The 12999-nt window shown below is 34.3% G+C and overlaps 1 protein-coding gene across 1 annotated transcript; it reads left to right on the forward strand.

Moving 5' to 3' along the window:
* The first annotated feature begins 279 nt into the window (after positions 1-279).
* Positions 280-1552, forward strand: LOC118448392 (uncharacterized). Its single transcript, XM_035881595.2, has one exon. The coding sequence runs from the start codon at positions 527-529 to the stop codon at positions 1550-1552; it is 1026 nt and encodes a 341-aa protein (XP_035737488.1). The 5' UTR covers positions 280-526.
* The last annotated feature ends 11447 nt before the right edge of the window (positions 1553-12999 follow it).

Here is a 12999-nt window from a genome sequence, read left to right on the forward strand (position 1 = left end):
TTCTTGCATCGATCGAATTTGACTCCACGAGAGAGCCCCCAGCGAAGAAGAACGAAGAAGAAAGAGAAGAGAGGCGTGTCCGGTCTTGCGGCTTCTACAAAGAGATGCCCACTTCCCCGTGGATCCCTTCCACTCCTCAGGGATCCCCTTCCACGTGGGTCCCAGAAGCACGCTCTCTCCCTCCCTTCCATTAAGTCCCAAGAAAAGCAGCCGGCATGGTCCAGGCCACGAGATCGCCAGGTAAAGCCAGTTTACGCAACGCTTCCGTACGTGAAGCATCCTATACGGGACACGAGAAAATCGTGAAACTTATCTTATCGATCGCGAGAAGTATTAAAGTTTAAAAAGGATAACATGACATACGATTGACCGATAAGCAAATAAAAAAAAAAGTAAAGAAAACAAATCAGTTCAGAGATTGAAAGGGCAGACGTCATTACGTTTACGATATGATTCAAATGTGAAATACAATATTTCCTTCGTATCACGTAGAAAGACAACACAAATAGGATCCTGTGGGGGTAGGATGACCGCCTACGCGAACTTTCAGCAATACGATTTAATGGATTCCGAGGGTTATGGATCAGCGAGTAGTCCTGAATCGAATCCGCGAGTCTCTTGGCCTCATCAGGAGGTTTATCCTCAGCCACCAAGATCACGAGGCAGTAGTTGTGGTAGCGTTAGCTCGTTGGACAGTCACAATCATCAGGAATATCAAGAGATCGGTGCTTTGAATGGTGCTTTTCACGTTACCACTACGGCAACCTTTAATTTCGCTGAGTTTTATGAAGGTTATTACAAGGAAGGTTATAGAAACGATCATCAAACGCAAACTATGATAGGAAATCCAAAGGAACGTACGAAGATCGTATTCAGAACGAACGATCATCATCAACGTCTCGAAGAAATCTATCAAGCTCCTTTGAACAGTACAACGACATTTAACAACGAAACGTTCCCGAGCAAACAGGAATCCGGTTACGCGCCAAAAATGGAACATCATCCCACGAGCGTTGTCTTTGGGAACGACAGGTGCGAGTTCTCGCAAAAGCAGGATACTTTTTTTGTTGCAAAAGCCTATGCTATTGCAAAAAGTAATGGTCTTACTCACTCCGGAAGTAACGACAGTGGACCAGACGTTGGTCCTTACGGTCAAAGGCCAGAGGTCCTTTACTTTGGTAGTACCTGTACTATGCAGAGAAAGGACGGTTGTGCTACGAGCAATCAGACAACAATCGAAAACGATCAAATTAGGTATCATCATCAAAGGAACGAATCTTTTCGTAATACGGATTATACCGAACATAAGGACAAGGAATCCGTGCAAAAGATGAAGAATGGTACTGCACCGGGTGTCGAAGTGCTTAGGAGAAGAAGATTGGCAGCTAACGCCAGAGAGAGAAGGAGAATGAATAGTTTAAACGATGCCTTTGATAGGTTACGTGACGTCGTTCCTAGTTTAGGTAACGATAGGAAACTCAGCAAGTTTGAAACATTACAAATGGCACAGACTTACATAGCTGCGCTCTATGAACTTTTGCAAAGAGAATGAACTCGAATATTTCTTCCTTTTTGTTCTGTTTTGTTTTGTTCCTTTTTTTCTTTTCTTTTCTTTTCTTTTTCGTTTTTTTTTTTCTTTTTTTTGGGTTTCTTTCGTTCAGACTTCTAACATTTGTCATTTCGCGATTTTATAAACGATAAAGTAAACGCGATATGCCTAATCGATTCCTGTGTATATAAATAGATATACATATGTATATGTGTAAACGGATATATATATATATATATATATATATATATATATATATAAACAAGAGAGAGAGAGGGAATATCGATTCGAATTCCTTGTACAGCCGGTGAGTTTAATCAAGAGCAATAATTACAGCAGTTTCGTGCCGCGCGATATTTCATCGCTAATGTTTCTCCCTCGTGCCACATTGCCACGAGATTCCACGTGACTTTTTCCTGCGCGATCTCTTTTCTCTCTCTCTCTCTCTCTCTCTTTCTTTTCTCTTTCTCTCTCTCTCTCTCTCTCTTTCTCTCTCTCTCTCTCTCTAGTAGATAATATCGGTAGCAAAGAGAATAAGAGAGAAAGATGCAGAAAGTATCATACGTCGAGTACGAATACTCGCTAACAGATAAGGAAAAATGTATAAAAATGTGATTCCTCGATAATTCAATATTTTCCTTTGAGAGAAATAATAGAATCATTTTTGATGGATCATTTGAGTTACTCTCAATTGTATAATAAATCTCGCTGGTGGATCGTCTCGAAATATCACGTGCTTAAGCGACTTTTTGTTTATCTTTCTCTCTCTCTCTCTCTCTCTCTCTCTTTCTCTCTCTTTCTCTCTCTCTCTCTGTACATAAGCAGATAAATATGTTCGATTGGAGTCACTTCTTAAATTATTAGATCTGAAACTTTGCCGATATAAACGATGACGACTTTCTCTAACGAGGAAATTTCGCAAACCGGAATATCATCGATTCGAATGAAACTTCGTGGGATTGTAAGGGGAATAACAAAAAAAAAAAAGAAAGAAAAAAAAAAAAAAGAAAAAAAAACAAGAAAAAGAAAAAAAGAGAAAGAAAAACGAAGAGGAAAAGAAAAAAGAAAAGAAAAAATAGAAACGTGAGTAATAATGTAATTAAAGAGAATGAAATTGGCTCTTATAAGTAAGAAACCAGGTGATATCGCATGGTTTTTAACGTCTAAGTCATCAATGACTTGGCGAATCGTTCGATTCCTTTTTATAATCTGCTTTAGTCAGAGATTGTTTACTTTCTAAATTCTTAAAGCGGTATGGCTATAGTATTTTTTTTCTTTTTTTTTCTTTTTTTTTTTTTATTTTTATTTATATTTTTTTTCTCCTTCCTTTTTTCTTTTCTTCCTTCATGAAATCAATCTCGCAATACTTATTATAAATTGTATTGAAAATACGATATCATTTGTTTTTCTTTCCTTTTTTTTTTTTTTTTTTTTTTTTTTTCCATTGAAACAAAATTAATTTCATCCCTGAGATCTAACGAAATCATCATACGAATCATCAAATGAATTCTCTCGAGATTTCATCAAAAGAAGTTCATCGAATTTTATCAAAGAGATGATATAAGCATCAGGAGCAAGGTCGTGATTCCTTCTCGTACGAGTGAATAAAGCTCGATTCACAAGGCGATTCTAAGAACGAGAAAGAGTATGGCTCCCTCTTGCAATTAGGGATATGCAAAAATCGCGGGACAAATGGCAGCGACGGGCCACCTCCACTTAGCAGTCAATCACAATTAAATACAATTTTGCGCGGGCCGCCGGGGCCCGGTAATGGTGCAAAAAGAGAGCAAATTGAAATCTCCTAGCTGACAGAATGATAGATGGTAGTAGTGGCTGGACGAGAGAAAGAGAGTGAACGAAAGTGTGAGAGAGAGAGAGAGAAAGAGAGAGATAAAGAGAAGACCTTCTTCCAAGCTTTTTCTTCGCGAGCTGTGAGAAAGCTCCTCTTCGTTCAAACGACGACGAGTCGTAGTCACGAAGTCGAGCGAAAATATAATATAAGAAGAAACTGCGAAGGGTTGTACGATGATAATCGTCAAGTACTTCATCGACAATTCTATTTCTCTTTTTCTCTCTAAAGTTCCTGTCCGAATATTTCGCCTTTTTTCTCTCTCTCTCTCTCTCTCTCTTTCTTTCTTTCTTTCTTTCTTCTTTCTTTTTTTTATCCTTTTTTTCCCAAAAAAATAACTTCTTTGGCCTGTTAATTACGGTTTAATTAAGGCTCTCGACTGATGACTCGACTCTTCACTCGAAACGAGCTATACTCGACGATTCTATTCTACACGAGTGAGGATTAAATAAATCTTCGTGCTAAGGTGACAGAGAGACAAAAGATGAGAGGGATAGAGAGAGAGAGAGAGAGAGAGAGAGAGAAAGAGAGAGACGATCTACGAACTCAATGACGGCATTCATTAATTTCGTCTCGAGAAAAGCGAGAAAAATTCGTATCAACGTCTTTGTCCGCTACGTAAAGGCAAATTTATTTCGCATCACCTTCTGGCTTCCGCAATTAAGGGAGATAGGATAGGAGTTTCTAACGTCGTCTTTTCTATTATTGTCGATCGTTTCTTCGGAGAAAACTGTTAACGGAAAAAGGAGAACGGCTGATTATCCAATGAGTTTATTTGAGAAGTATCAACGTTATAAAAGATAGATAGACATATAGATAGATAGAACAGGGGAAAAAGAGAGAAATGAACAGATAGAGAAACAAAAAGACAGACGTAGGAAAAAAAAATAGAAAAAACAGAAAGATGATGGAGTAATATTAAAATTAAAAAAAAAGAAAGAGAGAGAGAATGAGAGAGAGAGAGAGAGAGAACAAAATTGGCTGAAAACCGGAAAAGATAGAAAGAGAAAAGAAATAAACGTTACATTAATAGTGGTCCAGAGCATACGATTCTAACATCCCATTTTCTCTCTCTCTCTCTCTCTCTCTCTTTCTCTCTCTCTCTCTCTCTCTCTCTCTCTCTCTCTCTCTCTCTCTCTCTTGCTTTCTTTTACAACGAAGGAATAAAACGCAGGATGCGTAGCACGAACGCAGCTAATCGGTCGACGCGAACGTCTTCATTTACTGTGGCGCGTCGTGCCATCAACGGCGTATATATATTCTTCGCTCACGTATCCCGGCTATTCGCACAATTTCTCTTCGACGGGGCTCGACGAAATCGCGCGCGAAACAGAGGCAACGGCCTCTTCTTCTTCGACTCGCGCGCACGCCATTACGGAAGACAGAGAGTAATACGCGCGACGAATCACTCCGGTATAGTACATCAGCGATAGCACCGTTTTTCCTTCGGGCGAGGACTATACTTTGTACTTAGGGGGGGAGAAACCTTCTAAAGTCGATTCAAAAGCGCTTCTTTCGATACCTGACGTTAGCCAACTTGATTCAATCAATTTGTAAATAGTATATATATATGTATGTATATGAAATATATATATATATATATATATATATATATGTAGGGTGAATTACGTACTATTATATTTTAATATTCGATATTTCAATATTAATAAGAAGAAAAAAAAGGACAAAATGCCACCAAAAATTGATTTTATATCACTAAAATATGTTAAAAATGTATATATATATATATATATATATAAATATATACATATATATGTATGTACCTATGTGGATTTAATGTAACGTAAGAAACATACGTGACTCACCCTGTATGAGGGTGTATAAGATAATTTAAGAATAGCAAATAATTTTCTCTGTTATTATTATTATTATTATTATTATTATTATTATTATTATTATTATTATTATTATTATTATTATTATTATTATTATTATTACCATTATTATTATTTTTTTCTACCTTTTCTACGATCGTACTCTACACGAAGATTTTTTTCTTATTTAATCGATCTCCCCATCCCGTCTTCTTTTCATTTTCTCTTCTCCATAGTAATAGTTATTATTATTATTATTATTATTATTATTATTATTATTATTATTATTATTATTATTATTATTATTATTATTATTATTAATATTATTATTATTATTGTTATTATTATTAAAACGATGAAACAAATTCCCACCAATAAATGTTCCTCGATCAAGACCAAATGTATTTAAAGAAGTGCAATGCGAATAGATGAGAGAGAGAGAGAAAGGGAAAAAGAGTGATAGAGAGAGAGAGAGAGAGAGAGAGAGAAAAAGGACAAAAAGCTAAATACTGAATTACCAAGGATGATTGTGCGTGCACCCTTAACTTCTCCCCCCCCACCTCGCCCCCTTACCACTTTTTTCTCCTTCCTCTTCCTTTCGTAGAATCGCGTGCAGCAAGGAGGAGAATTATGCAGATTTCGTGTTGCGTTCGAAGTGGATCATCGACGGAGAAAGAAAGAGAGAGAGAGAGAGAGAGAGAGAGATAAAAAAGAAAAAGAAAGAAAAGAAAAAAAAAAGATAAAACACATCAAATATATTATATAGTATAGTTATGTATAATATTTTCGAAGGTAAGGGAATTATCACGAAATCGATCCATTGATTCGATAGTTGACGATCTACGAAACTTTCGATCGAAATAGATCGTCGTCGATCAGGAGATCGACGGAACCCATTCGATGGACGAATGCATAGTGATGCATCTCGTGCTGAACCGAATTGGACTCTTCGCTACGAACAGACAGAGAGAAAGAGAGAAAGAGAGAAAGAGAGAGAGAAAGAGAAAAAGAGAGAGAGAGAAAGAAAGAGAGAGAGAGAGACAGACAGAGAGCGAGAGAGAACTTAAACTATTCCTTCGGGCCATCGTCTTCTTCTACGAATTCTTCTATATAACTACCACGTAAACTGCGCATCGGTTAACCTTTTCTAGGACGGCTAAAAGTAGATATCTCTCTTTCTCTTATCTCTTGCAATATTTTTTTTTTTCTTTCTTCTCTTCCTTTCCTTTTATTTTTATTTCTTATATATATATATATATATATGTATTTTTTTTTCCTTTGTTTTCTTCTTTTTTTTTTCTTTTTTTTTTTTTTTTATTTCTATACATATCTTCCCGACGGAGAATGCAAAATCAAAAGGGCCGATTAGCAATTATCTACTTAATAAATTTTTAAAATAAAATAAAATAAAAAGGAGCATATAGGGTATTCAAAAAATATCGCTATCAAACTCATCATCTTACGTGTTACTAAGATCAAATAAATGAAAAGAAAAAGAAAAAAAATAGGTTCATATAAAATTATTTCCAAAAATGATTTATCAAAAGGATATATATACTTTGAAAGATATTTATGATTTATTGTGACTGTTATAAGAAATGTTTGAAAATTTTTCCCTTTTGAAAAAATGGTTACTTTCATTCGTAGAATTATCGATTGCCTAACTCTTTCTAATATTCCAACGATATTGAAAATAATAGTAAGTGCATTTTGAATACATTCGTAAAGTTCATCTTCTGTTTCTATCGTATTTAAAAAAAAAAAGAAAAAACAAAAAGACCAAATCTTTCACGTGACCCCATAAATAAGAGGTCAAAAAAAGGAGGGAAAAAAACAAAAAGAGAGAGAGAGAGAGAGAGAGTTTGGTAAAAGTATATAACTTTTTAAATATAAATTAATACGAATGTTTTTCATCTATTCGATCACAGTAACACGTAATATAAGTTTAATCTCATACTTTTTGAATACTATATAATAATTGTAAAATATTATATCAAATAATTAAAATTAATAATACATTATTCATTTATTCATATGTATATATGTGTATATATACATGTATATATATATATATATATATATATGTATATACACGTACACATTGTATGTAATAAAAGTTAAAGTCGAAGATATGATCAGTTGGACCATAGAAACGAGCAAGCATTGAAACGTGAAAGCTGTAGTCGAAGAACATACTGTATTATTAACCATGCGTTTCGACGATAAGCCGGTTAACGCGTTAACAATGGCGGCTAGCGGAGTCTTCGATGATCCTACCATCCAGTATCCTTGTCTCGGCGTCCATGATTATGACGCGATAATAACGTGAATCCGTTAACGCGCGTGAAAAGTAATCGGAGAGAGCAGAAGGATACGTATAACGGGCGATCATGGAATAAGAAATAAAATTAAAAAAAAAAATCAAAAAATAAAAAGAAAAAGAAAAAGATGAAACTCATTATTTTCAATTGTAACGAATTATCGAATGAGATCAATCGTTACATAAATTTATTATTTATAGATAACCTGGTTACGTTAAAACTTGTCAAATTTGTGTCGCATAGATTCGACTTTCTTTTCTCTCTCTCTCTCTCTCTCTCTCTCTCTCTCTCTCTCTCTCTCTCTCTCTCTCTCTCTGTCTCTGTCTCTGTCTCTCTCTCTCTGTCTCTGTCTCTCTCTCTCTCTCTCTGTCTCTGTCTCTGTCTCTCTCTCTCTGTCTCTGTCTCTCTCTCTCTCTCTCTTTCTCGCTAAATGAACGATATTAAGTTGATCAACGAATAATATCGCTACGTTCAATATTTTATATCTAAATAAAATATTAAAATATTGTAGTGACAATTCTTTAAATGGATTATTGGCCAATCCAATATCACCATATCATTGTATTATATTATCTGTAATATATCATTATTATATATTTAGATATGAAATATATGAAAATTTCTTACATTACTTATTATCCAATTTAATATAATATTAAAAAAACTCGTGTTATATACGGTGACTCATACTATACACACTAACCCAATTTCATTATTCATTAAAGAAAACCTAATTCTCTTTGTTAGATCCTTTTGAGCTAACATACTTATCCTTACTTCCTTTCTTTTTTTATTTTTTTTTTTCTTGTTGTTGTTGTTGTTTCTTTAGATAAAACTTGAACCGAAGTAAGTTTAATTCAACATTAGATAGAAAAAGGGACATACAGAGGGGGTAAGAGTCAAAGATGGCAACGAAGAGAAGGGCAGCGTTTAATTTTCGATTTCCATTGGCTCGCACGTGAGCTGGCGCAAGTCTATGTGCCAGAGGTAATTGGTATCTTACGCGGTCCGTTGAGAGAATAAATCGATCGCGGCGGATGTTGTTGGGGTTTGATAGAACGGCGGATAGCGGCTCGTACAAAGCGACCTTCGTCTGTTCGACCGAACCTGCTACCAGGCAGACAAATTGATACCAGGCAACGCACTCACTCTCCCTATCTTTTCCGCCTGTACTCGGGACTTACCTTACGTGCCTGGAGTAGGTACGGGCGCATAACTTACAAACCTCGATATGCCGCCAGTGGGAACGGTCAGGGTCGGCGAGCACGCGGCGCCTACATCTTCCTATCGAACCTTTCGACTATGGATTCACAAAGCTTGTGTTAACTTTACCTTCTACCGAGACCTTGGCAATTCACATAATCAAATAAAGAATTATGAATTGAACTTCTTCAAAGTCAACTTCTTGTTCAGAAGCTTGTTTCATTTATAAACATATTGAAATGTCGATTGTTTTCAAATAAATCTTATGACAGATCAAAACATTTAAATATTATTAATAGTATATAGTATTATAATATTTATATTATTTATAATATTATATTTTTATATTATTAAAAATATTATTAATAGTATATAATCGATATAATATTTGATTCGAAAAGCTATATAATTCATATATACATATATATATATATATATATATATATATATATATATATATATATATATATATATATATATATGTATATGAATTATTTTTTATACATATTTTATATATGTATAAAATAATAAAATATTATTAATAAAATATTATTAATATTTTTAATATTAATAATATTTATATTATTAATAATATATAATATTATTAATAATATAAAAAACATTTATATATATATAAAATAATAAAATATTATTAATAAAATATTATTAATAATATAAATATTATTAATAGTATATAATCGATATAATATATTGATTAGAAAAAAAGCTATACAATTCATATATATATATACATATATATATAAATATATGAGCTGCGCACTTGCCAAATCGATTAACTCCATGAAACAAGAGAATTGAAAAATGTGATGAAATAATATTAATTGCTTTTTATAATTCCCTTTAATATATAAATTCAAATAAACACTGTAAAATGCTATTTTTGAATCTCATTATTGCAACGATTTATATTAGAGTACGATAATTAATCAAAGATTGGCTTCTGAAATGAATTATTTTTTATTCGACGATAGAAAAACTTTTCTCATCAAATGATATCAAATAACGAATATTAAGGAAATTTATTATCAATATAAAATAATCTTATCAAGTGCTTTGACACTTAAATTAAAAAAAAAAAAAAAAAAAAAAAAAAAAAAAAAGGAAAAAAACAAACAAAAATTCCCGAAGTGGAGTTAAATCGATTTCGAGATTGTACGATCTTCTATACCGATATTGAAATAAGAATTAGGTCAAAGTTCAAGGTCATTGCGAAGGACGAAATCAAAGAGGTATAGAAAAAAAAAAAAAAAAGAAAAAATCCACGAAACATCGATGGTCAATTCTCAAATCGAATTACTATTGGCTAATGTGTTTTGGGATCCATTCAGAACGATCGCACCTGTATCTTTGCTTCCTTATATCCGTTGGCAGTCTCCACCTGGCACATTACTCCCGCAAAGAGTTTACACGCATCCGGACACGCAAAGTTAAGCGTTAGAAGGATAAGACGACTATATCTATCTCTCTTTCTCTATACGATCGTTCTCGAAATAACCTCTCGTATGTTCTGAGAAACGTCATCTCAGTAAGTGGAATACGCAGGTATTTCCACTCTACTCTAGTAAGCTCGTTCTCTCTCACACCTTTCGTATGCCACGAGCAATCGTCATAATTGCAGTAATAGTAGTAATCGCGATAATGCCGTTTTACTCCATTGTACGAGCAACAGACGCATTAACTTCATTACCGTCCCATATAATCACCCATGGACCATCTTCTCTATACGTATGTACGTATGTATGTATGTATTTATGTATATATGTATGTATTTACCAAGAGTGTATTCGCACAGCTGGATAGAAAGCAATGGTTAATAAAGACCAACTTCAAACTGCTCCTTTTAATTCGGTCTTTGCGAGGCATCCTTCTCTGTATATAAATGCTCTGAGTGAGACTATTTGAAAAGGACCAAACAAAACGGTATATCTCCGATTCCGTTTCATCTTGATACATTTAGTAAGATCCAAGAAGTCTAAGAATTTCGTCGTGAAATTCGTCAGCGAAATTCCAGGTGGAATTGATCGATTTAACGGTTCGATGGACTCTGAGAATCATTCTCCCTCTCTTTCTAACAGAAGGTTGCTATAATTTGACGAGTTGAACGCCTTGCGTTCTCTCCTTCGTGTGTCATCCACGTCCTCCGATTCATTGACCGTACATTTCCGCACTGTCACTGCATAACCGTTGCCATGATGTCCCTCCTCCTCCCCCCAGCCTCCCCTCTCGCCTCCCTCCTACTTCGAGTTTCTTCCATGGAGAAGAGATAAAAAGGAGGAAGGGGTGGAAGAAGAAGAAGAAGAGGAAGAAGAAGGATCCTAGTGATAAGTAGAGGATGAAACTTTTTACTTTATGTTATTAATTTCACTTCGTTGATAACTTTCTTCTAACCTTAATTAACCATTACTTAGGAACGTTATTGCGAAAGAATGTTCAATGTTCAAAGTTTTACCAAAAACTTGGAAAAAAGATAAAAATAGGGAACGAGGATGAAGACATTGCTAGAGAAACAGCATGGCTCCGGTTTCTTTCTTCTTATTTTTCTTCTTCTTCTTCTTCTTCTTCTTCTTCTGCTTCTTCTTCTTATTCTTCTTTTTCTTCTTCTTCCTCATGGATCGTGGACGAACGAACGATCTTTTTGCTCGTTCGTAATCGCCACACTAGTCCGAACGAACGAGCAAAACCAAAACGGCCGCCACGGTGTCTTAGAGAAATCACGCCTCGAACGTAACTCTTAAGCGTATATACATCGATTTTATCTCTTTATTTGCGATGATAAGCGCAAATACAAATACCTCGTGATGTGTCCACAAGACTCGACGAAATGTTCGGAGGGGGAGGGTGCAGGGGGGCAGGGGAGACGGTGAAGGAAAAAGCATAGATCGAATTACTTCGACGATAACGCGATGATATATTGTATCTAAAGATGAAGAATTTGAAAAGTGCAATTTTTTCTTTTTTTTCTTTTCTTTTTTTTTTTTTTTTGATTGTATAATGATTAACTGAATAAACACGTTCTTTTTCTTTTTTTTTTTTTGTGTGCGTTCTCTTTTTAACATCTTAGGAAATGGTTGATTTTATTGAAATATAAACGATTAAAATTGGTATTTGTATTTAATCGAATCTATACTTAACTTTCGATATATAAATGCTAATGTAATTAAAAACATCAAAAGGAAAATCATGTCGAACCGATCGATAAAATAAGCAAAACGTCGTAGTCGAATGAATAAAAATAAAGTCCTTCGGTAAGAAATACGATTTCACCTATCACGTCGCGGAATCAACTCGATCGGCAAGCCTATAAATAGTCAAAGAGCGTTAGAAGCGTAATAACAGATTGGACGACGTCGGGGTTTACCGTCGATCCGTATCGCGATTCTCGCGAGTCTCGATCACATGCCGATAATTAAATAGCCGATCTACCGATATATCTATCCTTTTGCTTCACCAAGCAAATGCACCGTCCTCGCGAGTTTACGAGAAAACTGGATAAAGTCGTCAAACGGCGATCGCTTGTGAGATCACAAGCGATTCCGCATAAACATCGGTTCTTGATCGTGTGAGCGAAACTACGAGAGATAAGATCAGTTTGTGTCTCGTGAATATCGATTTTAGGATGGATCAATAATAATAAAGAAAAATATGTTGACGCTATACTTCCGCAAAATGATCATCCGAACGTATATAATTTCAAATGTTTGACGATAATATTTTTAATCTTTCTAAAATTGATATACATATGTATATAATGACCGAAGAAAGTATTTATAGTGTATGATGATTAAAGTAAATGTGAAATCATATTATTCCGAAAGGATCATGTTGAAAAATATTATGTTAGGAAAAAGAACATATGCTATTACTATAAATCGTAATATTATTTCTATCATAATCACGTTTCCTATGATATATATATATATATATATATATATATATATATACTCGCTATATTAATATATGTATTAGTATATATTTCTAATTACATTAATAATTTCATTATTATCATATAATAATAATTATTAACGATTTATTAAGAATTCTTATAAATCTTATAAATTTGAAAGTATAGAAAATTTTAGCGATTAGAATTCTAAAACATTTGGAATAAAATCATTTCCGGAAGAATAAGCAACAATATACTCTTATCTAAGAAGGAAATTGAAGGAATACGGTAGGTAGCGAAGCGAAATATGGGCGGAACTGCGAAAGCAGGACGAATCG

The sequence above is a fragment of the Vespa mandarinia genome, chromosome 5 (assembly GCF_050613455.1).
Source record: "Vespa mandarinia isolate Hongniang chromosome 5, ASM5061345v1, whole genome shotgun sequence".
Taxonomy (NCBI): Eukaryota; Metazoa; Arthropoda; class Insecta; order Hymenoptera; family Vespidae; genus Vespa; species Vespa mandarinia.

Coding starts and splice junctions, on each gene's coding strand:
- LOC118448392 (XM_035881595.2), top strand. CDS start 527: ATGACCGCCTACGCGAACTTTCAGCAATACGATTTAATGGATTCCGAG.